This window comes from Rhineura floridana, chromosome 10 (genome assembly GCF_030035675.1).
Source record: "Rhineura floridana isolate rRhiFlo1 chromosome 10, rRhiFlo1.hap2, whole genome shotgun sequence".
NCBI lineage: Eukaryota > Metazoa > Chordata > Lepidosauria > Squamata > Rhineuridae > Rhineura > Rhineura floridana.
In genome coordinates this window covers 40,327,547-40,354,403 of record NC_084489.1, presented here as the reverse complement: position 1 = coordinate 40,354,403, position 26,857 = coordinate 40,327,547, and the positions used below count along the sequence as shown (strand labels likewise).

The window sequence follows — 26,857 nt, the reverse complement described above, 5'->3', positions numbered from 1 at the left end:
GACCATGACCATCATGTCTAGTTTGACCCTAAGTGTACTAGGAGTGTGGCCTTAGAGCCATTTATGAAATCAATTGAAAACGTGCATTTGAGTCTCTTTCTTAAGCTATCTGTGTTAAGCGGTATTCGGGGGGGGGTTACCATTGCCTCCCTCTGAGGCTAGTCCTCCCCAGCTGGCTAGGGCCTGCTCAGCTTGCCACAGCTGCACAATCCAGCCCCTTCCTTGTCCGCAACTGCCAGCTGGAGGGCAACTGGGCTCCTTGGGACTATGCAGCTTGCCCACGGCTGCACAGGTGGCAGGGCACGTAACCCCTGAGCCACTCACTGTGGGGGTGATCTTTAGCTGGCTATTTACACCCAGGAGACACGAGTGGGGATTTGAACTCACAGACTCTGGACTCCCAGCCAGGCTCTGCTCCCCACTGTGCTATGACAGCTGCACAAGAAAAGAAAATCGGATGTATATTCCTGGGGGTTGCATTCACATTATCTAGAAGCGTATAACCAATGTTTTGGCCAGCAAATGTCCAGGTATACAGCTCTGCTCTCCTAGCTGGCACATAGCTACCCAAACAACAAACCAAGGGAGACTCTCCCTTTCTCTGTCTCCATCTTGTGCAGCACCTTCGCATCTCTTTCTCCCCCCCCCCACTGCCTTATTGCCTGTCTCATTCTCTCCCACCCTCTCCCTGACATATGTGCTATTTGTGGTAAGGCTTCATCACTGCCACAAGCACAACACAAGAGAGGTTCTTAAGCGCAAAGCAATTTATGCCCAGTGTAAATAAAATGTCCTTTTACACCTTTCAATTGGCTGAAACCATCTTGGAAAGTCTAAGGGTAGAAACACACTCACTGTTCTGCCGGTTCCAATGCATCTCCACCTCTCTCTTCTGAAAATGGGGGAACACGACACTAGTCAAACCCACCCCTTTTTACTGTTAAACCTGGTGGGAGCAGCTTGAGTGCATTGTTTTTTAAATTCAGCTTCAAAGAGGATTTCACAGCTGATCGGCAGATCAACCCATTCCCCCTCCAGGTATGGCTAGTGGAAACGTTTTGATCTGGCATCTAGTGTGTTCACAGCCTAAAGCTCACTGACAGTGTCAGCTCATATGTTAAAGCCATGGAAGGAAGACATTAAGCCTGCAATGGCAGACCAACAACCCTGGGCACCCCACTGAGCTCAGTAGGATGTTTAGTGCTGTGCCGAAATCTGTCTTCCAATTTCTCAAAAGTTTTCTGTCTCGTGAAAGAGGCTTCCATTCTTCAGCCTCATTCTCAGGGAACTTCAGACTTTCTTTAGAACCTCCATGAATGTGGGGTTTAGAGGGTGATGCATGTGGTTTTCTTTCCAGTAAACATTTCTCAAGCACTCTGCAGCCTTCCTGGCTACCTATGCTTCCTGATCTGAAAAAGGTCCATGGGAGGAGTTGCCTCACAATGTCTTCCCCTGGGCTGTGAATGATGCAAAGGCACCCAGGAAGGCTGCAGAATGCAGACCACTGATGAGATGATTTGTAGAATGAAAGGACACTCAGACACACCCCTTGCCCACCTCAAAACTAATGTAAATGCAGGGGGGGACCAGTGCACCCCACTCATGAAAAAAAATCTCTTTCAATAATTTTCAAATGCAATTTCTTTTCTCATGAGTTGGTGGAGAAAGGTTGAAACGTTGGGGGAAATTTTCAACACAATACCACTTACTTCTGAGTAGTCATGCATAGGATTGCACTGAAAGTGCTAGGAATGGTTAGGAAGTAGCCTGAAAAAAACTGGTGAGTATCACAGTGCCATTATATAAATCATTGGTGCACCAACATTTGGAATCCAGAGTGCTGTCCTCATGACCAGATGTAAAAAAAAAAAAAAGATGGCATAAAGCTCGACAAGGTAAAGAAGAAGGCAACTCAAATTATTGGGGAGATAGAGCATCTTCTTCATAGAGAGAAGCTGAACATCTGTCAGTTTTACATCACATCTCCACAATCTATGGCACTGATTGGCAGTATCATCAGGACAAACACCAATCACGTATTTATTCATTCAAAGCAAAATTAACCTGAAGAATTCCTTGCCACAAGATGTTAAGGCAACACTTTCCACCCTCCTTCTTCCAAAACAGGGCTGTTTCACAAGTTACAAATTTTAATGGGTGTAATCACTCTATCCTGTATGTATACCTGAAACGTATCCTTGAAACGTGAGAGGTAAGTGTGTGTGCATCTGGGTATGTGCATGTATTTGATAGCCAAAGACAACTGCACTTTTAGGACTGTGCCTAGTGGCACAGGATCATGAATGCATTCTTCAAGAAAGCATCATATGCAGTAGCTCTTTTAACCATAGATAGATAGAAGCCAAGGGCTGGAGCTCAGTGGCAGAGCATCTGGTGTGCACGCAGCGGGTCAATCCCTGGCAGCTCCATGTAGTGCTGGAAAAAACTCCCAGTCTGAAACTGGAGAGCCATTACCGGTCAGTACGTAGACCAGCGTTCTTCAAACTTGGATCCCCAGATGTTGTCCGACTACAACTCCCAAGAACCCTCACCACTGGAAAAGACGGCTAAGGATGATAGGAGTTGTAGTCCAACAACATCTGGGACCCCTGCTTGAAGAACATTGGTGCAGACAATACTGAGCTGCACACACATTTACGGCACCATGTGCACATTCTTAACAAAACGCTGCTTTCCCTCCAGTTTGGAACTTAATCTCTGTGTCCGAAGAGTAACCTGTGAAGTCCCGGGATGTGGTGGTAAAATACAGGTGCAATGCCAAGGCCTCCTTGCCTCCCTCGGTGGGGCAGCATCTAGCTACGCAGCTCAAATGTGGCAAGATTCAATCTTTGGATTTGTGAATTTGACACGCTGGGATTACAAGAAGGACTGAGCTCTTTGAGAGTTGTTGTCTTCTCTGGAGATGAAAGCTGGAGGAGAAGAAGAGGGAAGGGGAGAGCTTTCCAGATGCTGCCTGTCAGGTACCAGATACCAATATGTGCATCTCCTGGGTGCCAGGCAGGACAGCATTTATGCTCCCTTGGAAGTCCATACCCCCTGTGTGTATGTTTGCCTGTCTTGCAGCTACTGCTCTGCCAGCTGTTTTTGATCTGGGATATACTACATCTGAGGGGGTCCCCTCCCCTCCCCATTGAAGGAACAGGGATCAAATTAGTTCTTTTCTCCTTCTGTTCAGAGGGCTTGGGTGGAGCGAGTGAGGATACCTGAATGATCCCCCAGCGGTGCTCTTGCCCTGAGGGAAGAGGCGCCCGTCGCTTGGGTCCCCCAGCTGTAATGACAGTAGCTTGATCTGCTGTCCAAACCTTGGGGGTGTTTTGGTGGTGGGAAGGAAGCATCGAAAACATCAAAACCAAAACAAAACTTAGGGATTCTCGAGCGTCTGCCTAGAGATGGCTCGGCCAGCAGGGCGACCCTCCCCTCAGCCCCTTCTCCTGCTTTCTTTCCCCCAGCCCGCCCCCTCCCCGGTCCCCGTGCATGTCAGTGTCAAGCGATGGAGGAGCCTCGGTCGCCAATCTCGGGGCGGCAGCAGGGCGCAGGCGGCGTGGCGGCGGCGGGGCGGGGGGAGGTTTGGAGTCACCGATGCGTGATCGCCGGAGGCCCCTCCTGCCTGCTGGAAAAGCCATAAAAAACCTCGCCGAGGCGCGCAGCCCCACATCGGAGAGCGCCGGAGCCCCTCGCCCAGGAAGCGACACCGACGCCAGGAGAGCCTCAGCTGCGCAGAAGGTGAGTCGTCTCGTCGCTCTGCAGCCCGCACCCCTCTCACAGCGCTTGCTTGCTTCGGTATTCAGCGCTGCTCCTACTAACTCGGAGTAGACCCACTGAACTGAGGGGACATAACTAACGGAGGTTCCTTCAGAGCAGTGGGTCTGTCCTCGGAGTAGGATTTAGCTGACTACCAGGTCTCGCGCGCGCCAGTCTGCCTGCTCTTCCCAAGTTTTCTAGGACTCTAAAAAGCTCCGCAATCAGAGTTTGATGTCCCTCGAGCAGGTTGCCGAGAGTCCCTTCACTCGGCTTTCTTCTGCTTTGCCTCTCTCATCAGTACTCAAACCTGCGGACAATTTTTTCTCTCTTTATGGATCGATGTCTCGCTCTCGTTCGTTTAAAAAATTTTCTTCGGAGGGTTCTCCGCTAGGACCCAAGCTTTCAGCCTGTGGTCAAGGCAGATGTGACTTGTTTCAAAGGCTGGACACTTTGACGCGCGACTCCCCTAAAGCACGATCTTTCCGCTCGCGAATAGGGCTGCCAACCAGCACCCACTTCCCTGGGAGTAAGCCCCACTGAAATCAGTGGTACTTACTCTGGAATAGCCTCCTATATGTAGGATTGTCCCGCTGAACTCCATCGGATCGACTCCTTAGTGTTGCGGATGGCAGCTTGAGGAAAGGTATTAGTCCAGTGGAGGAGATCAATGTTCTGCGTTCCCATTCCTGGATTCCTTTGCGAAAATAACTTTTTCCATCCCAAGTTTGCCTTCGAGGGATCGGAGTTCCCTTATCATGGACATTTGCTTTTACAATCTCATGAACCAATATGACAAACAAAAATGTTTGATCTGGGGTATAATACATTTGGAAACCAACAATTCCTGACTGTTTGGGGAGGGTCCCGAGCTCAGTGAGACAGAAGAGCCCATGCTTTTGTACACAGTACTAAGCCAGACGAGCCAATAGTCTGACTCGCTATAAAATTAGAATGACTAATTACAAATACAAACTTCCCTCTTCCAAGGAAAAACTTGCCAGTTCATTGGGTTTCTTCTTTCTTTTTATAAATAGTTTATAATAACCCAAGAAAAGGTTGTTGGAATTTCTATGATGGCTTATTTTAAAAACAAGCTTACACCAAGGAAAATTTAGGAGAATCACAAAATAAAATAAAATAAAAATCAGAATGTTAACTGAACCAATTTACCTGGAGAGAGGGCATGCAAGCTTTTAAATTTCACAGAATTGTTCTTTGTGAAGCAGAATGGAAAATAAAGATCTACTCACTCTGTAAAATCCTTTGAAGGTGTAATTAACAAACATTTAGCCAAAAAGAAAACCCTCTAGGTTTGATTCTGGATGTGGGAAATGCAGGGCTGAATTTGAGGCTGGGCTCACTTTGACTTTGTCCCTGAATCTATTTCCAACACTGAGACGCAGTCTTGGAAAATGTACAGAGTTTCTTTATTTAAAGGGTATATATACCATCTTTCATTTTAAAAAAAGGTCACAGGGCAGTTTGTTCAAACCGTAAAACCCTCAAAACCACACTTGCTTCTTCTCATAAAGTAGCTACAACCAGCAGGCACACTAGGGGGTCATCTGTTGGCTTCTCCACGGCAAAAGACAAGGTTTCCAAGCAGACCCAAGTCCCAGAAATTCAGCTACAGGCAAACAATTGTTAATATATTTGTGCAATTTTGCTGTTCAAAGCGTCTTTCTGAGCACAGGGATCACTGTTGTGCTGCCATTTTGCCCCTGCGCAAAGACACAATGGTGGCAAGCGATATTTAATGTGGTCCTTTTTGCCTTCCCTGCCTCCCCTCCCCCCTCCTCCCCTGCTGTCCTACAGATGCAAGGGACCATGCGGTTGTGGCTGTCAGTGATGACGCTTGCCCTGTGCCTGCTGATCTGCCTGGGGACGCTGGCAGAAGCATATCCATCCAAACCGGACAGTCCTGGTGAGGATGCACCTGCAGAAGACATGGCTAGATACTACTCGGCACTGAGGCATTACATCAATCTCATCACACGACAGAGGTAGGTACCAAACAGACATCATCACACTATGTAGCAAAAGGGAAAACAGTGAGGACGCCCATCATGTAAGGAGTAATTTTTATCGCCCTCTAAAGTTATAGGAGCGTAGGAAGCTGCCTTATACTGAATCAGACCATTGGACCATGTAGCTCAGTACTGTCTACTTTGATTGGCAGCTGCTCTCCAGGGTTTCAGGCAGTACTGTCTCCCAGCCCTAGCTGGAGATGTCGGGGATTGAACCTGGGGCCTTGCGTATGCAAGGTAGATGCTCTGCCACTGAGCTATGGCTCTTCTCCTCCTTTACGGCAAGGTGCTAAGGACCACCCATTCATGATATGGCTGCCAGGTGCAATGGGAGATAGGGGTATATGAATAATGTTATTTCTTCATTGTGATTTGTATCAGGGGTGGCTAACCTGTGGCCCTCCAGATATTGTTGGATTCTTATTCCTATCAGCTGCTGTCAGCATCGCCAACGGTCATGGATGATGGGACTCGACGTCCAACATCATCTGGAGGACCGCAGGTTAGCCATCCCTGATTGGTAGCCTGCCCTGTCCCAAAAGAAGCATTTGTGTAGTGCACATAGAAAGAAATAGATCTATGTTCTTGAAGGACTTGCAGTCTGGAAAGCCACAATCCTCCCCACCAAGAACATATAAAATGAATAAAATCTAGCCAATCACTTATTTTTATCCTGAATTTCAATTAGGTTACACTCATTTGTGTAGAAATGGGAGATTTTTACCATGGCACATTTGTCACCACTGTAGTGCTGTGATAGGATAAGGTGCGCCTGGGGAAATTCTTCCCTTCTACCCAACTATTAAATAAATGCATTAGGACTCTGGTCCCTGCAGCAAACTTTGGATGTTTATATACCAGCTATTTGCTCATTCCTTTCCTTCTGAGAATCCAGATGAGGTTCATCCCTAACTGTTGTATTTGTGTGTTTTCTCCCTTGTCATCCTGTTTCTCTGTCCTCCCCAACTGTGAGCATCTATTGTAATTAAACAAACAACTGTTCCCCTGTTGCAGTACAATTTTCCAAGCATTAAGTAATGCATTTCTCTCACCTGCAGTGGATGAGTAGTCAGAGTTGGGGCTGAGGAACCGTGCAATCACACCCCTCAAGCCTCATTGGCATCCCTCCAGCTCTGTTTGGTTTTAAAAGCAGCAGTTGAAGCTGACAAAGGATTCTCCTTTTCTCAACAAAGAGTCTGGAGAAGCTTGGTGAAACTGACAAGAGTTAGTTTTGGGGGGGGCAACATTCCCTTGTGGAAAATCCTTTGGGGGCTGCATGCTAGGGGTGGGCAGGGCCAGAGTCAAAAATGAGCAGAGTGGTGAATGTGACTCTTAGCTACTTGCCAGCCATAGTCAGATGTTTCTACACATGCACACATCTCCCTCCAGGCAAACATGAGGCATTATCACAATTAAGCACAAGAGGAAGGGGTGGAGCAGGACTGGTGAGAGGTGTAGCCGGGAAAGGTCTTGGCCTAGGGCGAGTCCAAAGAGCCAGACAGAAAGGCTCAGAGGGCCACATTTGTCCTCTGGGTCTGAGGCTCCTCACCCCTGTTCTGAAAGACAATTATGTGCTCCAGTCCTACTCCATATACACGGTAGTGCAGTGACAAATTCAGAATGCAGGGCCCCTTCCTGATAGTCACGCCACGCCCCCTTCTAATATTATACAATAAAATGAGACTAAGGTAAGGAACATCCTTTGCTGAGTTTCCCTTTTAGGGTACCATTCTCAGACTAACTACATTTGGGCAGGGCTTGTGAGTTTTGGGACAAAATGTAAGCATGGATATTTGTGATCCTAACCTTTATTAAAAGCTGAAATACATCACACCCACCCAGATACTTTCTCCCCTTCCCTTTGAACACATTTTTTCTTTCTTTCCTTCCTCTTCCCCTATTACTCCTAACTTTGGGCTGGAACAAAACCACACATCTTCCCCCTCCCCTACCTCCAAGAGAATGAGATTCTTGTTAACAAAAAAAAACAAAAACAAAAACTGGAGCAAGAGAGCTCCTTTCAGCCCAAGTTCTCCCCTCCCCTACTCCTTTTCACTTTCCCTTGCTTGCTCGCTCCCCATCGTCGTCTCCACATGCCCCAGTCCTTCCCATGTGTGCATTTTCTCACAATAACATGTGTCTCTAGGAGGCAATCAGGATGAAAGGGGAGTGTGTTAGCTACTGAGAAGAGTCTTCTCAATGTCTGGCTCACTTCTTTTCACTCTGCTTGGCTCCAATCAGCAGAAAAGGAGGTTGGAGACAGAGGGACCCTGCTGCGGCCTGGCTCCCAAAAAAGTAAGGGTCTGAGACCCAGGACAGCTACATCCCTGCATATACATGTCTTTGAAGACAAAAGAAATCCTCCTCATCCAAGTAGAAGCAATTGTGGTAGCAAGAGATAGGGCTCCTTCTGTTCCAAAAGAATAAGTTCCCCTTTGAATGGGGGCTAGATGATGAGCAATTGTGCGGGGGATGATAACAGGCAATCACCACTGAACTAGCACTAGTACAGCCTGAGGCAAAACAAAAACACATTTTTGGGTTGTCAGTACATACCTGAAGTGCCACTAATTCAAGGGTTAGGCCAGTTTGGACACATTGTGACTGAATGGCAGATGTAGAAACATGTTGTTTCCTCAGCCAAAAAACAGTTAATTAAGCTCTCCTTTGGCAATGCCAAAGCAGGACCCACATGTGGATTTCAATAGTTCTAGAAATCTTTACAGTTTCAAGGTTGTAATATGCAGCAAAAAGAGATGCATGTGTGCTTGCCACACCAGACAGGACAGTGAACCTGAGAGCTATAGATACACAAGGAAACTGTTATTGTGCAAAATGGCCCCTGGTGACTTTGTACTAGCTAATGTAACACAAACTACTTCGTGCTTCATATTTCAGATCATGTATATGTGTATATAGTGGGGTAGTCAATCCCCCCCCCGGGATTTTGTTGTTGGATAATAACTACCATAATCCCTGACTATTGGCCACACTAGATGGGGCTGATGGGAGTTGAAGTCCCACAACATCTGGAGGGCAGTAGGTTGGCTACCCCTGGTAAAGATCATAGGAATCAAAGACTCTTTCAAACCACTTTCATCTTTTAAACTATTGTCTTTCCTCATTCCAGTCAATCTGGGGGTCTATAAATGTAAGGATTAGAAGCTTGAGAGTTGTTGCAGAAAGTGCAGGGCAGGATATTTGTCCTATACATTCATAATTTTTCAAAAGGCTGCAATCCAACGTATACGTACCTGGAAGCAAATTGCACTGAGCACAGTGAGTAGAACCAACGTCTGGAATGGATAAACCTTCATAGGCTTGTGCTTTTAATGTTTCATTTGCAAAAATGCTATTTAGCAGTCTCTCCTGGAAACTTGTCACAAGAATATCCATTCTTTTGGTAAAGATCGAAAGGCCTTCATTCATTCTCCAGTGACCCTTCTTTCTTGCCTATGTTCCTATATTAGAAAAGCTCTATGCTGCAATAGATACACCAGGCCCAGAAACTTGATCCATTCAGTCAACAGTTCAAAACTTTTTGTTTAGCCAAGGGATTGATCTTTTATCTTAAAAAGGCGCTGGATTATATATTACTTTTTCTGCTGCATTGATTGGACTTCTGAATAAATTGTGTATTTTTAATATTTTTTTGTGCTTTCATTCTCCACTTTTATTTTTGTTGCTGTTGAAAAGTGGATTATAAAATTTTGAAATCCAAATAAATAAATGTTTTCAGTTACAGGTGTTTAGGATGGATGTATAATAAAAGTTAGGCTGGAATTACCCTTTTAGGAAAAATGAAACAAGATTGTATCACTGTGGTGGGAGAGAGAAAGTCTTCTATGGAATCCATTTCAGAGTTTAAATAAAAACTAAAATTTTGAGGAATATCCTTTCCGCTTGGATGCCACAATAGATCAATTCAGCTGGATGTCCAATTAAATGTCCAATTTAGTCCCAGGAAGTGATTACAACATAGTCCAGTTTTGATTCATGCCCTAATTGTTTTACTATTCAAACCAGAGGAGATCGTTTTAATTAAGTTGTCACTGGTTCTGTGCTCACACAGTTGGAGGAACTGAATTAGAAGGGAGGATGATCATATCATCTTGTTAAGGACGCCTTAGCAAACTGAGAACTTACTGTCTCTGTGCAAAAAAAATGCAAAAAAATGAAGAAGCCAATGAAAATACCTCTTTTTAAATTAAGATTTTAATTGGATGTGCTGACAAGAATAAACCTACTGCGTCAGCCAACAGATCATAGATATAACATGCACTGTTTCCCATAGTAGTTGCAGTTTTCCAGCCAAAGTTACTGCAGTCAATATAAGTGGTTAAAGTGGTTCTTATATCTCGTTTCTCCATGTGTACACAGAGGAAGGTAGGATTGCTCTTCTGGACAATCCAGCCCTGTGTGAAAATATGGACCTTGGTAGGGGTTTGTACCTGAAAAATAAGGAAGATTGTGACACTGTAAGGAGATGACATCTGAGTCATATATCAGAAGAAAGGAAGCGGGAGCAAATCAGTTCATTTTGCATTTTAATGCAAATCTACCTAATTCACACTTCTCCAAACAATACGTGAATCAAAATGCAGCTATTGTTTGACATTTGCATTGGTCAGAATGTTGCAATGCAGTTCTCCAACCATATTATGTGTACAAAAATGTGTATATTAGGGGAAATAATACATAAAATGCATATGTTAGTGAAAATACGTGCAAAAATGCATTATATTAAGGAAAATTGCTTGCAAAAATGTGTATATTAGGGAAATGCACACAAACATGTTGACTTTTTTTTCAAACTGATGCAGAAATGTGGTGAACAGAACTTAATATTTGGAAAAATGAGAAGCAAAAAAATTGACATTGACAGATTTGCCCACCCCTGGTCAGAAGCCAACCTTCTGTTAACTCTGTGTGCTATGCGCACTGTGGTCAGTGGCCAAGGCGAAAAGAAGAAAAGAAAGGAAAAACTGTATTCCCTATTAACTGACAAGGGACCCTACATTTTAATACTAAATAAGGAAGCATTCCCTGAAATAAGGAACAAATGACAAACAAATCTATCAAGGTAAATTAGGCAATATCAATGGAGGTGAATACAAGGTTTGTGAATTGTCCATTCTACCTTGATACAAGAATTTCAAATTATATCTGAAATAAATTATGAATCCATAATGCATATTCATCCCAAACTAGGGTTGATGTTATTCATATCATTAACTGTTGTGTGGCTAGGTTGTTGTTTAGCATGTGCAGGAAAAAAACATTTTGGGACCATTCTCTCTCTCTCTCTCTCTCTCTCTCTCTCTCTGTCTGTCTGTCTCTCTGGACTTTAACCCTTTGCCTCTGCCATGTTCCCAATCCAAATCAGACCCCCTCCCCGCAATGCCTACTTGCAATAGGAGAAAATGGACAAATGCAATATTTACCCATTGCAAATAGCAGGCAGCCCTCCCAATTAATGGGACCATGAATGGTTTATAGCCCCCTCCTCCATTCCACATTCAAAGCCCAATTGGGATAGCTATGCTGCTATTATTGTTTAAAAAAACAGGCACACAAGTGCTAAAAATATTAATAATGGTACATCTAGTTTAGTCCTAATAAGCTGGTTCATTATTATCCGATTGTGCTTTGCTATTTCAGACAATACTTTATTATGCAATACATGTTACCCATCACTGACCTACAAACCTCCCCCCCCCAAGATATTTCTTGGAAGGAAATTGAACTGATTTCAATGGTATCAAATAAATTGCTTCCTGATCAAAATGCAAGGCATAAGAAGTTAACAGAAAAAGGTGCGCAGTTAATGTATTTATTAACAGCCACTTCTACTGGAAAAAATGTGTTTCCAGCAGTACTTCCTGTATAGTTAGACCATTTCCACACATGACTTTAAAAAGTGTCTGCAGCCTTTCTTTCATGATTTCTACCAAATGTAAATGTTAATCCTAGATCAATGGGCCATTTTTTAAGTGAAATGTACATTACAATTGGTGTAGGTTTTACATTTCCATTATAGAACAATTAAAACAAAAATTTTAGCCTTCCATGTGAAAATATTCTAAGGTTGCATAGATACTATACATTCAACTCACACACACCCAAGAATTCTGGGAGCTATAGTTTGTTAAGGCTGCTGTAATTGTAGCTCTATGAGGGGTAAACTACATTCCCAGGATTCCTTTTTTTTTTTAGGGTGGGGGGAATGTGCTTTAAATGTGCTTGAAGTATATGGTGTGTATGCAGCCTTAGAAAGGAAGGAATATCTGACTAGATGCAAAAAGTCTGAAAGCAAATTGGAATACAAGACCTCAGTCGGTCTCCAGCCCTCATCTCCTCTTGTGGAAAAGGCAGTGGAGGCTGATCCATTGGGGCAACTGGGGCACTGCCCCACCATGCTCAGTCACCCATACATGCTCAGTCACCCAGGCTATCTCCTTCCTTACAATAAATCTAAGAGGTGGCCCTGGCTGTCAACTTCCTCCTCCTCCTCCTCCTTAGTCTCAGTGTTGCTTTTGCAGAGAGGAGGATAGGGACAAAACCAGAATTAATTAGCTCTGCCTTCTCTTACAGATGGGCTGCCTGACGTCCGCCCCACCAGTCCCAATGGGCATCAGCTGCCTCTGGGAAAAAAGACTCAAGATGGAGGAGAAAAATCCCCATCCTTCTAAGTCTCCAGCAGGATGAGACCCAGACCTGTCTCCTTCTGTTCCTTTGTTAAAGGCAGAGCTTGGAAAAGTTACTTTTTTGAATGACAACTCCCATTGGCCCAATCCAGTGGCCATGCTGGCTGGGGCTGATGGGAGTTGTAGTTTAAAAAAGTACCTTTTCCAACCTCTGGTTTAAGGTTACACGTTTTGTGGCTTTTTAGTTTAGCAAAAAGGAGAGTAGATGAGTGAAGTTAAAAAAAAAAGCATAGTGTGGAAAGAGAGATGTCCCCCTTCCTCCCTTGTAATACTAGAATCCAGGGCAATCCAATGAAGCTGAATGCTGGAAGAGTCCAGACAGGCAAAAGGAAATATTCCTTTACACAGCACATTCACTATCACAAGTTGTAGTGATGATGGTGGCCAACTTGGGTGGCTTTAAAAGGGATTAGACAACTTTATAGGAGATAAAGCCATTGGTTGTTACTACTCATGGTGGCTATGCACTGCTCCCTCCAGAACAGAAGCCAGTATACTTCCGAATCATGAGAGAATCAGGAGTGGAGCTGGAGTATATGTTGGAGTATATGAGCAACAGCTGGGCCAGTGGTAGCCCTCACATTTATTACACTATTTAACCATCATGATGCAGGTTCTTCTGGTGTACATTGTGCATGAACCCTTTAAGGGATTTTTATAGACCAGTTTTATGGGCCAAATATGTGCTTATACTGTGAGAAACATCTCAAACAATATTCTTGCATTAACTCCCCCTCTCTTACCAGCAACAAGAAGAGTGCTTGTGTTAGTCCCCTAAAAATGCACTATTCAAGAGGATTCAGGTGATACCTAGAATAACATTTGTACAACTGAAACGTTTTGCTTTCTGCCCAGCCCACAGCCTGGTCTGACTCCCATGCCAAGGCTCAGCAGCCCTCCAAGCTGTCTGGGAGCAGCTAGTGCAATTGCAGTAGTACTTGTTGGCATTGTGTGGTGTTACTAGTGATGCTGTTGTGGAGGAAGACTGCAGAAATAGCATCCTCTGTATATATACTAGCAGTGGAAGCTGGTCCATTAGGACAAATGGGGCACTGTCCCACCCATTCTACCTTCAGCCAGCCCCCATCTGCCTGCCTTCTTATTTGTGACCAGTCAGGTGGTGGCTCTGTCTGTCATTGGCTCTGGCTCCACCCACAGTTGGTCTCCTTGCCTTTTTCCCTACCTGTCCCAATGGGCATCAGCCACCACTGTGTATTACAAGGTCAGACCTGCTGGCCGACTTATCCTCTTCTTTCTGTGCCCGCTGGTCATAATGAGTCTCCCCCCATATCCTGAGTCTCTTTCCTCTAGTTTGTAGATCATCAGTTAATATACAACTTCTTCACCCCATGCAGGATACAGAATACACATAGAGGGTATAATCTATTAACATCATGCATTGAGAACTTTCTGCTTTTTGGACATGAAAAGGTCAGCTTCTGTGATGAATGTGGCTGCATACACACCATGCATTTAACACACATTTAAAGCACATGGCTTCTCCCAAAGAATGATGGGAACTGTAGTTTATCCCTGAAAGAGCTGTACATTCCAGCACCCTTGTCGTGTGCTTTAAATATGCTTTAAATGTGCATTAAATATATGGTGTGCATGCAGTGTCTCTCTGCTCTGCGTTGAAACGTTAGTCCTTCAGGTTAGTTTGCAACAGATGCAATGAGGGAAGGGCAAATCTGTAAATTTGAGTTTCTCTCTGTTTTTCATTTCCCCCCATCTTTAGTTTGGTTTGCCACATTTTCACATGAGTTTGTGACTTGTATTTTTTAATATAAAAGTCCTCATGAAAATATGTCAGGATTTTAGTGCACATTTCTCCTAAGATACACATTTTTGAAACCATTTCCTCTAATGTAATTGATTTTTGTGTGTTATTTTCAGTAATATTACATTTTTATGAACACTTTCCCCTAACATACACATTTTTGTGCGTATTTTTTGGTTGAAGAACTGCATCACAACATTCAGAGAAGTGTGCATTTGGAAGGATAGTTGTGTAACATTCAGTTTGTGTGTTGGGTTGGGAAGTGCAAATTATGTAGCGGACTGAACCACATTTCTGCCCCATGCATAGTGGCAATCATCACACAAATAACATGACCATCAGAATCATCCATAGTAACAATATCTTGCCATCTTTGGTCTTCTTGGCGAAATTACTCAGAGATCAAACAATCCTAGGCTGCCATCCCAAACATTTACCGAGGTGTGAGTCTCACTGAACTCAATGGTCACTTCTGAGTCAACAGACATAGAATTGTGCAGTTAACAGGGCTATCACCTACATGCGATGATGTAACAAAGCAGGCAAACGTGTGGGAAGCCAGTTTCCAGTTTGTTTAAAAAACTTTGTTGATTTGGTTAAAAAGATGTGGTTAGGGGGAAATTCGTGAGAGTCTTGAGCAAGACTCAAACTAACAAAAAAACCTAGTCTCGTGGTATTAGAGTTGTTTTTTCCTTTGAAATTAGGGTCCTGGTTTATGGCATTAAAGCAAGAGTGGGTGGCAATTTTGCTTGAATTCTATTATATTTACTACAGCTGAGCCTCCTCTTTATTGTAAAAAGACATCATCCAGAAGAACTCTTAATTGACATCACCAAGAATTTTACCTCATAACGGGCAGCAGGATCAGATTCTTAATTTGGTAAACTAATACAAAAAGCCCAGGCATTTTCCTTAAGGATATTAACTCACTCTATTGTTAAAGCTCTGGCCTTCTCTCAGTTCACTAAAGAAAGGAAGCAGAAACAAGCCTTGGATCATCTGGGGGTAGAAGCACATTTGAGTTCAGCATTATGCTTCATTAAATTATTGTAGGGGCGGTTGATGAATGCAGCTGCTTCTGTTCAGATTCTTCACTTTCAGAAATGCTTTGTTTGTACCGAGTAAAGAAATCTTGTCATCTAAATGTAACAGAGAAAACATTTGTCTGTATATTGTGTAATTAATGTACACAACTGCTATGGAAAAACAGGGTTGTTGTTTTTTTTTTTAAAAAAAGGGTTATTGGGTTTTGGAAACTTAGGAAGAAGCTGTTTACGCTGCGTCACATCATTGATCTCTGTGGTTCAGTGCTGCCTACTACACCGATTGGCAGCCACTCTCCAGGGTTCCAAACACAGGCCTTTTCCAGACCTCCCTAGAGATGCTGAGGACTGAACCTGGGATCTTCTTCACGCAAAGCATGTACTCTGTCACTGAGCTATGAACTTTCCTATGTTGGTTGCCCTACATGTGATAGGGTCCATCAATGGTAATTAGCAATAATAGCTATAAATCAGGCATGGGGAACCCTATCCAGCCATTCAGGGCACGCTTCCAAGGGCCACATACCACTAGTAGGTGGGACTGAAGGCAAAAGTGGGTGAAGCAACCAATGTAAATTCTACCTTTGTACAGTAGGCTAGTTTCCACATACGGTCTCGTACCCTTTTCTGTCCTCAACCAAGGCTAGCAAGAGGCATTATCAGAGTTCAAAGACACGTCCCAGACACGTCAAAACATTTGATAGCGTGTGAAGCAGGACCAGTGAGGGGCGTGGCCGGAGGAGATATGTGGCTTGGGAGGAGTTCTGAGGGCCAGACAGAGAGGACTCCAGGTCTGAGGTTCCCCACCCCTGCTATAAATGGAACACTGGTGTTCATGACCAGTATTCTTCTAATTAGAAAATGCTGGAGACAAACAGGTAATATTTGTTTGTGAGCTTCCCAGGATCTTCTGGCAGGTATCTCTATTTCAGTCTCAGTTCCCACTCTGTCAAAATAGGGACTTTGATTGTTGTAGGGCTGAAAACTATATGGTGCATCTATTACCTTTAGTCCCCTTCTCTGCTTGTTCATTCAGGACTGGCCCAACCATCGGGCAGAATGAGGCAACTGCCTCAGGCAGCAGATGCTGGGCAGTGGAGAGCAGCAGAGAGGTGCTGGAGGAGCTGGGAGTGTCACATGGCCTGCCCTGCACACCCTAAGCTTGTCTGCTGCCCTCAGGTGCAGTGGAAGATGCTACCTGGGCTCCTACTGGGAGGAAGGGCAGGATATAAATCAAATAATAATTTAGCCAGGAGAAGACTGAGGGGAGATATGATAGCACTCTTCAAGTTCATGAAAGGTTGTCACATAGAGGAGGGCTGGGATCTCTTCTTGATTGTCCCAGAGTGCAGGACACGGAATAATGGGCTCAAGCTGCAGGAAGCCAGATTTTGACTGGACATCAGGAAAAACTTCCTAACTGTTAGAGCCATACAACAATGGAATCAATTACCTAGAGAGGTAGTGGGCTCTCCGACACTGGACGTGGTCAAGAGGCAGCTGGACAGCCATCTGTCGGGAATGCTTTGATTTGGATTCCTGCATTGCGCAGGGGGTTGAACTTGATGGCCTTATAGGCCCCTTCCAACTCTACTATTCTATGATTCTAAATAAATAAATACCTATCACTAGCAAGATTCAGCTTCCAGTCTGGTTCTCATTAGTACATGGATTTGGGGTATGTGTGGTTTTTGTCCTTTGTTTCTGGCAGCAAAATGTCTTAGCCTGCTCTGTATTCATTGCAGGGCAAACCTCCATTTCCACTGCAACAGCTACTCTGAGATGTCTTATCAAGCCACCTCTCTCCCTCCTGTTTTCATTCATTCATTCCACCCATCCTACCTGCTGAAGCTCACTATTGTCATCTTCACACTAATCTCAGGTTGCTGTGGACTCTGCTGATTTGTGACCTTACAGGACCAAACAGCTGCTCCTTCTCTCTCGACTACTTGCGTCAAACATAGATTCTCAGACATAAAGAAGAGATGGAGGAACAAAAGAAGCTGCGTTATACCAGGTCAAATTGTTTGTCCTTCTGGTCTGGTATTGTACTTTGACTGGTGGTGACTCTCTGGAACAGCAGCAACCAACTTGGTGTCCTCCAGCTATTGATAGACCACAACTCCCACAGTCCCTGACCATTGGCCATGCTATCTGGATTAATGGGAGCTGCAGTTCAACCAGGAGTGGCTCATCCGGGACAAAGTTGCAGCAATAGCCTCCCAGCAGCAGTGTCACTGATGCTTACCAGGAGGGGGAGGTGTGAAGAAGTGGTGAAGTTGGGGCTGTGCAGACGCACCAGTGGAGCCAATCTGGTGCTCCCACTGGTGCATCTATACAGCCCTGATCTTGCCATTTCCTTGTCCTTTGCCCTCCTGGTAACTGGCATCAATGCTGCAGCTGGGAGGCTATTGCTCTTGGTTCACCCCACCTGGTGATCTGCTCCTGGTCTAACATCTGTTGGCTACTTCTGCTGTAGGGTTTCATGCAGGGGTCTTTCACTCCAGCTGCTACCATTCCTATCATTTTAACTGGAGATTCCAGGGACTGAACATTCTACATGCAACACATGTGCTCTACCTCTGAACTAAGACCTCTCTTTTCATTCACACTGCATTACATGGGAAATCTGACAGAAAAGTGGTGTGTCGGTGAAGCACCAAATAAAGTACTTAATTTGATTTATTTTTGTCATTTTTTAGAACATGTAAAAGTTTAACTTCATCTGTTTTAAATGTATGTATTTTTAAAACTGATTTAACAGGTATGGAAAGCGATCCAGCCCAGAGACACTGATCTCCGATCTTTTGTTGCAAGAAAGCACAGAAAATATTCCTAGATCTAGGTAAATATAAAAGTTATTTTCATAAGGTGCATAGCACTTTCTTTACGCTACCAAAACATAATTTAAAACACACACACACATACACACAAATAAAAGGTTCATTTTTATGTTGCAAACTCCAGAAGTGGATCCAGTTCTAGACCACTGCTTTAAAACCATTTTCTGTATTGTTCTTTGATGGTTGCCAAACCTGACTTCACAGTTCAAAGTAGGGGGAAAACAAATTTCTGTAGAGTGTTCATTTTTGTGTGTTGGTTTTATAAGCCCTGTCTGAGCATTACTATCTCCCATGTTCATTAGTGCAGGACAAGGAATAGGACCATGCTGATTAGCCCCACCCTTATTTCATACTCCTTCCCCAAAAACCATGTGCACAGCATGAATGCTGTAGGGAGGTGGATCTCTGCATATATGGTTGTATGTACAAAGGGTTGCTCAGAATCTAGAACTGTAGTCTTCAAGGAGACAAAAAACACACCAGAGACTGAAGGCTCCGATGTTAGTGAGGCAGTGAATCTGCTCTGGGTTTTAGTCCAAATGCAAGGAGTTGTCCAAGGTACTGAGCTTATTTGGGGAACATGTTTCAGCACCTTGGACAGCTCCTGGAAAGTCTGGACTAAAACCTAGAATGGATTCACTGCCCGTTGACCAGAGCCACCAGTACATGTGATGTTATCCTCCCTACATACATATATGCTGTACACATCATTGTTGAGGAAGGAACATGTAATGTCAGGGGTGGGGCTGCTCAATGTGTTCCCTGTTCTTTGCTCTTGGGTTGATGAAAACTAACTAATAATGCCAAACTAGGACTACAAACATGCAGAATGTTACATGCAGTACTGGGATTCTACTAATCACAAATATCTTCTTTTCTCCTCTGTCTGTGAAAAAAAATCTGAATTTCAGCCAAGTCATTATGCATCTACCTTATTCAAATAGGGTGGTGTGCTGCTAAAGTTTATAGATGTATTTATCTTGTTGGAGAATTTATAATCCACACTATCATAAAAGTATAACAATGAGCTATACAACAGACACAATAAAATAAGTAGAAACATAATTAAGAACATCACTTAAAAATCATCAGTAAATACTGGTGGGTTAAAAATATCGTATTGCAAAGGCTTCTCTAAACAATAAAGTTTTCAGAAGATATCTAAAGAAGACAGGGAAGGCAGGCATCCTGCCAAACCTCTACTGGTAGGGAGCTCTACAGAGCAGCCTATCAAACCTTGTGGGCATGAGAACAGGGGCATCACTACTGGGGTACGGAGGGTGCGGCCCGCACCCGGGTGTCACCATGAGGGGGGTGACACCCAGAGCTGCCCGCCCCGTGCCGTTGCCCGGCAAGGCTGCTCCAACTCCTCCTCGGAGGCGGGTGGGAGAGACCGGGAGCAGCGTCAGCAGGGTGAGGGAGGTGCGCTGGCATTCCCAGGCCTTCTCCGGCTGGGTGCCCCTCCGGCGCACACCCTCCCAGGGGCATGGACGGGGTGGCTGGCCTTGAGTGTGCACGCATGCGCGCACGCACGCAAGCCCAGCCACCTCATCCATGCCCCTGGGAGGGCGTGCACTGGAGGTCCGCACCCCCCCGCACTCCTGCTAGTGATGCCGCTGCATGAGAACCACCAGAAGTGCTCTGTCAGAGGTTCTCAGTGATTGAGGTGGAGCATAAGAGGCCAGACAATCCTTAAGGTACTTTGGTCCCAAGTTGTTTAAGGCTTTGTGAATTAACACAAGTACCTTGTTTTTGGCCTGATAGCAAACTGACAACCAGTGCAGCTCTCTCATCAGCAGAGTAACATGTTCCCAGTAACCTGCTCCTGTGAGCAGTCTGTCTCTGCACTAGTTGTAGCTTCTGGACCCAATACAAGGGCAGCCCCACACAAATCACATTATAGTAATCAGGTCTTGAGGTTAACGATGCATGGACAGCTGTTCTCTGGCTGTCACAGTCCATGAATGTTTGCAGCTGATGTACCAGCCAGGGCTGGTAAAAGGCACTCCTAGCCACAGAGATTACTTGGGCCACAAGGTAAGCCATTGATTTCTACAACAGAGAGCAAAGAACATGCTTAACCATTCTGTGCAAAGTACATGTTTAAAACTGGCTGGACTTGACTAACTTATGACCATTGATTTCATGTTACTCTAATGACTTAGTTGAATACCAGCCAGTGAGAATTTCGATTCAATTTGCATTTCCAGCCTGATCTATCAAATTTGCACTTTCCAAAACAGTATGAGAATTGAAACACAGTTCTCCTTCAAAATTCACACTTTGTGATGCAGTTCGCCAACCAATGTTTACAAAAATGCATATATTAGGTGAAAGTGTGCATTAAAATGACTATATGAGTGAAAATAATGCATTATATGACTAGGAAATGGCTTGCAAAAAGTGTACATTAGTCAAAGCTACAGATCAAAATGTTTTTATTAGGAGGAATTCGCACTAAAATGCTGCAGAATTTTCATAAGGATTTTTTTAAAAAAATCACAAACTGCTGCAGAAATCTGGAGATCTGAATTTGAGATTGGAAAAATGAGAAGTGGAGAGAACCAAGATTGACAGATCTTTCCATCACTAATACCCACACACCAAAAAACATTTTCCAACACATTGTTAACAACTAAGGTTATTATTTCCAAGAGAGAGAGAAATAAGTCTAATCATAGATAAACATGGTAAGTATCACTGTGTTCAACTGGCCTTTTGATTTCTGAAGAACTTGTTGGGCTTTATTCCTTGTGTTGTTAACTTTCTTTTATGTTTAATTGTTACTGTTGGTAAGTTGGTTTGGATGGACATTGCCTGGAAAAGTGGCCTAGAAATATTTTTAAAACTTTTTTTAAAAAGTAGTGATTGAGTCAGCAGACCCATTTCAACCTTGTGGTGTTCTTCACTGGCATATAAACATTAATTTTATTGGACTGGCTCCTTTAGAGTAGAATCAAATTCAGACTTGCCTAAATCCAGAGTTAAGGGTTGCATCTAACAAAGTCACTGTGTAGTCGAATGATGTCTGCTCACACAGTGGAACTTCCCCTCCTTCTCCTTCCTCTGCATGCCCCCAGACCCACCCCCAATCTGCTCTGGGTTTTTTGCCAACCAACCAGACAAGATTTGTGGGGTGTGCAAGGGGAAGAGAGGGAGAGGAAGTTCCGTTGCCCAAGCAGAAGTTGTTCTGCCCATGCAATGTCTTTGTTGGATTCAACCCATAATAGCCTTAAAATAAAAATGTTACATTTTCATTATTCTGTGTAGAAATCTTGACTTGCAATCCCTCTTGTCTAATAATACTATAAATTGGGCTGCATATGGTAACTCGCCATGTATGTCTTTAAACAAACTTACAATGGTCCTAAAAAATAGCTTAAGTTCTTTTATTCTCTCACTGACCATCAGGACTTCTCCTTCTCCTTCTTCTCCTCTTCTCCTTCTTCTCCTTCTTCTTCTTCTTCTTCTTCTTCTTCTTCTTCTTCTTCTTCTTCATGTTTTACAGGTATGAAGATCCTGCAATGTGGTGATGGAAAAAACCAGTCTGTCTTCAATATTTTTCCTAGTTTTCAATTCATGTCCCATTGCAAGAAGACCACTTGGGAGTTTCACCCCCCGCCCCCAGTGCATGCAGCCATCGTACTGAATTCTGTAGAGTTTTTCCTTCCTCATTCTTGTACATATGTTTATTTAAATAAATTACTTGTGCACTCTAAATGGTAACACTTTAAATGTGTGTGGGAGAAAAGGCCCATTACAATGGGTAAAGATTTTTTAAAAGCTATTAAAATTAAGTTACAATCTCTTTATTGTCTGAAGTAGCATGAACAACAATCACAGTACCAACTCCAATAGTTGTGGCATTTATTTGACATTTTATCTGGCCTTGGGCCTCACTTTTAATATTTGATTTATAGAACATTATTTGTTTCATGACAATTACTGCCCATGATGCAACTGAGAAAAAAAATAAAATAATGTGGAAAGTGCATATTTTTCTAATCAGTGTACGGAATATTATTTATTGCTTTGATAGACCTCTCAACACTGATAGCATTTTTAGAGTACAGAAAGTTTCCATGATCCAGTGAATTAGGCTATCAAAATTAATTTAAAATGTACCCTAAAACCATTGCCACTTTGTTTTGAGAAAAGAATAATGATTGTTTTTTAAGACCATGGAAGAATGAGTATGGGAAGCATTTGATTCATGCAGGCTCCTTGTGGCCTACTGTTCATGGCAGATGGGTTTCTGTATTACTTGATGGCTCACAAGAGTCCCTTTCCTCATAATACTAGAACCCAGAGTCATCCAATGAAGCTGAATGGTGAGAGATTCAGGACAGACAAAAGGATGTACTGCATTTTATTTACTCAGTGCATAGTTAAGCTGTAGAATTTGCTACCACAAGATGTGGGATGACCACTAACTTGGATGACTTTCAAAAGGGATCCAATAAATCCGCAGAGTACAGGTATATAAATGGCTACTAGTCATGATGGCTATAACATCCTGTATACAAACCTTTCCCAACCTGTTGACTTCTAGATATTTTGGACTATAATCCCCCTCAGCCCCAGTGAGCAGGACAATGCTGATTGGGGTTGTAATCCAAAATATCTGCAGGGCACCAGATTGGAGATGGCTGCTATGTTTATATACTACCCCCAGGACCAGAGGCAGCATGCTTCTGAATACCAGTCACAGGGGTTGATGTTGCCCTTACATCCTGCTTGAGGGCTACCCATAGGTTTCTGATTGACCACTGTGGAAACACGATGCTGGGCTAGATAGGCCTTTGGTCTGATCCGGCAGAGCTGTCTGTTCATTATGAAAACAATCTGCATAATAGGGAACTTAGGGTTGCAGTCAACTGAATCCTACACAAAGCAGACCCACTGAAACTGATGAGCCTAAGCTGGTCATACTAACTTCAATGGGTCCACTCTGAGCAGCACTAACATTAAATATCACCCTCATTCTCCAAGCATGGATCCTTATGCAGCCCAAATGGCACCATCCATGCAGAAGAGGGAAAGGACAGCAGGCTTGGGGGAGCCACAAGGGTTTGCAGAAATATATATAAAAAAACCCTCTGGAAAACAACCCGATGCAGGGGCACACCAACAACTGTTGAGAACTGAACATGTTTAGTGGCTATGGAATGCTGGGTGGAAGGCAATAGTGGTCTGTAGGGCAGGGTACCTATCTGACCTCCCATCACCAGCATTGCTGGGACTTACCAGAAACAGGTGCAAGGCAGCGGAGAGGGTAGTGCCGCCCAAGCGCACTGGTAGAAGCTCTGGATTGGCTTCATTGGTGTGTTTGCACTGCACCAACATTGTTGCCCCTCTCCCTCCCTGTAAGTCACAGTGATGCCAGTAATGGGAGGTTAGGTAAGTGCCATTGTCCAGGTTGCCTGCTACTGGTGAGAAGGGGAACAGAAAAGAGGGGGAACTGAATGGACTAACCTAGGAAAAGGTATGGCTGTTTGGCTGGCTGGCTGGCTCATGAACAGGAGCACTCTTCATGGCAACATTTTGCTGCAGGCCCCACGTGAACACTTCAAATTCTTGATGTTTAATCAAAATAATTTTATAAAATAGTGAAATTTCTTTAATGATGTGACAAGAAATGGCACACATTTTATGCAATATTTCCAAATGTGAAAAATTAGGTGAGATCCATTACTATATGGGTGCAGTCACTCAAGTGGAGAGATCAGCATTGCGTTCAACAGAACCCTTTCCCCCTTCAACCTTGGTAAGCATGTATAAGGGCTCATCCACACGGTAATTTACTGTGTGTTTGGTGCTATTTGCATCCCCCTTTAATTTGTATGGTTCACATGACATTGCAGGCAAGCAGAAACTAACGCTGTTTCCCCCTTTAAATCCATATTAACACAATCTGCTGATAATGCGAAAAGGGAAGGAAAAACTGTCTCAGCTGTGCTGCACTCATCCTTGCAGACACTTTGCTTTGATGTTTTTCAGTGGGCAGGTGAATCATCACTTTCAGCTGTTCCCCTTTCTCCCCCCACTGTAACTCTCCCATGAATTCCATTTTGTTTTTGGTGGCTTATCCAGCCACTTCTGACTGACTGCTCCGTTCTTCCCATAGGCGTTTGCTGCAGTCCTCCTTTCTTTCCCCTCTTTCTTCCCCAGGAAACTTCCCTCCTTCACTCATTGTAACCAGCAATGGGCTCTGTTTCCACAGTATCTATTCAGAATTACCATTGTATATCATCCTGCTGGGGGGTGCATGTCCCCACTTTCCCAGGTGCAGAACCTCCCTTTTCCCCCAGCCTTTCCCCCGGAATGCTTTCATTGCACCTGCCACCCACAAAAGCTGCTGCAGCCACTGCCTACTTTGCCTTTCACTCACTCCCCCCATCCACCTTTCACTCAGGCTTGGTCAATCCAAAAGGAGAGGGAGGTCTAGTCAGTTTCATTGTTTCTTGTCAATTGCATGCCCAGGCACTCTCTGCTTCAGCCTTGAAGCCGAAACAGTCATGGGGATTCAACTGAGGGAATTGTTGCCTTCTGTTGATACTCCAGAGAGAGTAAACATGTAAAATTTGGGGCAGGGCCACAACGAAACGGTGACACTAATCCTTCCCAGAGGAATGCCTACTTGTGTGAATGGAAAACAGCAGATTGGAAGCGACCATTGAGCAAGAAATGTGGATCTTGAAAATCGATTATGATGGTAAAAGCATGTATTTAGTACGAAGTTAGACTCCTGTGTGAGAGAAAGGGCTAGGAGGTACATGTAGGTCTCCCATTCCTAGTTACAGATCAGCACTTCACTGCATGCATACTGAGGAAGGATGGTCGTGGAATATAATTTCATGAGTCTTATGCCATCCCTCCATGGTGGCTCGGTCACCATGGGATGGATTATGCTCTTAATTATGCTTATGAAACTGGTACTAAACTGTACAGCACTGAATTATTTAAGAAGGCAACATATTGTAGTCTTCATTCCATCTTAGTGAGAGCTCTTCTAGAATGAATACCAGGAATTCCTCACACAGTACATACTACCTCCCCTGGGAGCAGTTCCATGAAGGAGACTTCCAGAAACTCATGCATGATGACAGCACCTGCATCTTTCGCAAAAACTAGCCATGGTGTCCCACAATATGTACATACAGTGAAATACATGGATGTGGAATTGTCACAGATGATTTCTTTTAAAATAATATCTTTTTATTTAATCATCCAAAAACAAATGCATATTACACACTGTAATCCAATGTTTACAAAAGTATCAACTCACTTCTAGATGATTCGGTATTAACCTTATGAATTTAATATATTATGCAAGGGTAATATGCTTCTCTCTAAAACTTCTCATTAAATTATATATTATATACATTTTATATTATATACATGAAAGCTCTTAATATTCTTACATGTCCACCTAACATGTAGCATCCGCAACTTTCTCCCTCCATTTCCAGCATCTTTGCTAAACATTTTGGGGTTAGATACCAGTTGTATAACATTTTATAAAAGTGTCCTTTTACACTGACACAAATACACATACTGTAGATAATTTCTATATGAGGGTTCACACTAATTTCTAAAAGAGGTGTTTCCCAAGCAGGAAACAGAAAGGCACAACATTTGATACTACTTTGGCTTCCCCAAATAGAACTGTGACATCCCCTATTCGTGCTTCACAGATGACAGCCTGAACGCATAAAGAAGATCTTTAGATTTGTAAGCTATGTTGGGTTATGCAGTTGACAATGAAATGGGGAACACCAAAGAGCAAAAATCTTCCATAGAATATTGGCTCAATAATGTAATATTATTCATTCATTCATTGCATTTTCATACTGCTGTCTGCCAAGGCAACCCAAGGCGGTTTACAATTTAAAATATTAGAATAAACAAATGCCACAAAATATCCTCAGGCCAACTTCAGGGGCTGATACTCAATTCCTGGCTTGGGCTCCCTTGCGTCTCTCTTTCCTTAGGGCAGACAGGTCTTTAAATAGCTCCTGGGAGGGTGGGGAAGGGGCTGCCTCAACAGTTCTCTCTGGTTCTTCATGGTCATATAGGAATATTTTATATTTTGTACTATATGACAAGGCCTTTCAAAGTTGCAATCACATGGACACCTTTTGGTTAAAACCACATGGGGCATTCCAGAGATTAGGCTGCAACTGGACCGTCCCCAGGAGGCTGGCTGGAAGGCCATTAAGATAGGGAGCAGTGTATGTGCTGCTCTGCCAGTGGCAGTCCCCCAGTATGTGTGAATGTTCTGGTAGGTGTTCTGCGTAGGGGAAAAAACATGGGGGGACATTGAGGAGGTGGGTGTGGATTTGCCAGATTCAAATCCCCCCCATTCCCCTGACACACCCACCAAATTGGTGGAGTGCTATGCCGCCTTCCACTCCCACAGTGAAACAGCAAGGCAAAGCATGAGGCAGTCACCGAGGCAGTCACCTTGCCAGTGGATTTCCCCTCCCCGACTCCCAGCTCACTGGCAGAAATATAATGCCGTGTAATTAAATCATTCTGTGAGATGAGTTGTTTTATTCCAGTAGAAAAGGATGTGAGAAGAAAGGTAGCAGTTGCAGCTCTTCATGGGTGTTGAGATGGGCCTATTCAATTGTAAACGGTGCCTTTGATCCAGCAGGTCCAGCATGGCTTTGTGTTTGCTGTGGCTTGTCCT

The 26,857-nt window shown here is 43.7% G+C and overlaps 1 protein-coding gene across 1 annotated transcript; it reads left to right on the top strand.

Moving 5' to 3' along the window:
* Positions 1-3,719: 3,719 nt before the first annotated feature.
* NPY (neuropeptide Y) lies at positions 3,720-21,814 on the top strand. Its single transcript, XM_061586602.1, has 4 exons — positions 3,720-3,744; positions 5,578-5,765; positions 18,084-18,164; positions 21,671-21,814. The coding sequence occupies exons 2-4, from the start codon at positions 5,578-5,580 to the stop codon at positions 21,693-21,695; spliced, it is 294 nt and encodes a 97-aa protein (XP_061442586.1). The 5' UTR covers positions 3,720-3,744; the 3' UTR covers positions 21,696-21,814.
* The last annotated feature ends 5,043 nt before the right edge of the window (positions 21,815-26,857 follow it).

Bases quoted from the DNA above. Each gene is read 5' to 3' on its own strand.
- NPY (XM_061586602.1), top strand. From the start codon at position 5,578: ATGCAAGGGACCATGCGGTTGTGGCTGTCAGTGATGACGCTTGCCCTG. The intron at 5,766-18,083 runs GTAGGTACCAAA...CTGATTTAACAG, and splicing joins AATCTCATCACACGACAGAG to GTATGGAAAGCGATCCAGCC. The intron at 18,165-21,670 runs GTAAATATAAAA...CATGTTTTACAG, and splicing joins GAAAATATTCCTAGATCTAG to GTATGAAGATCCTGCAATGT.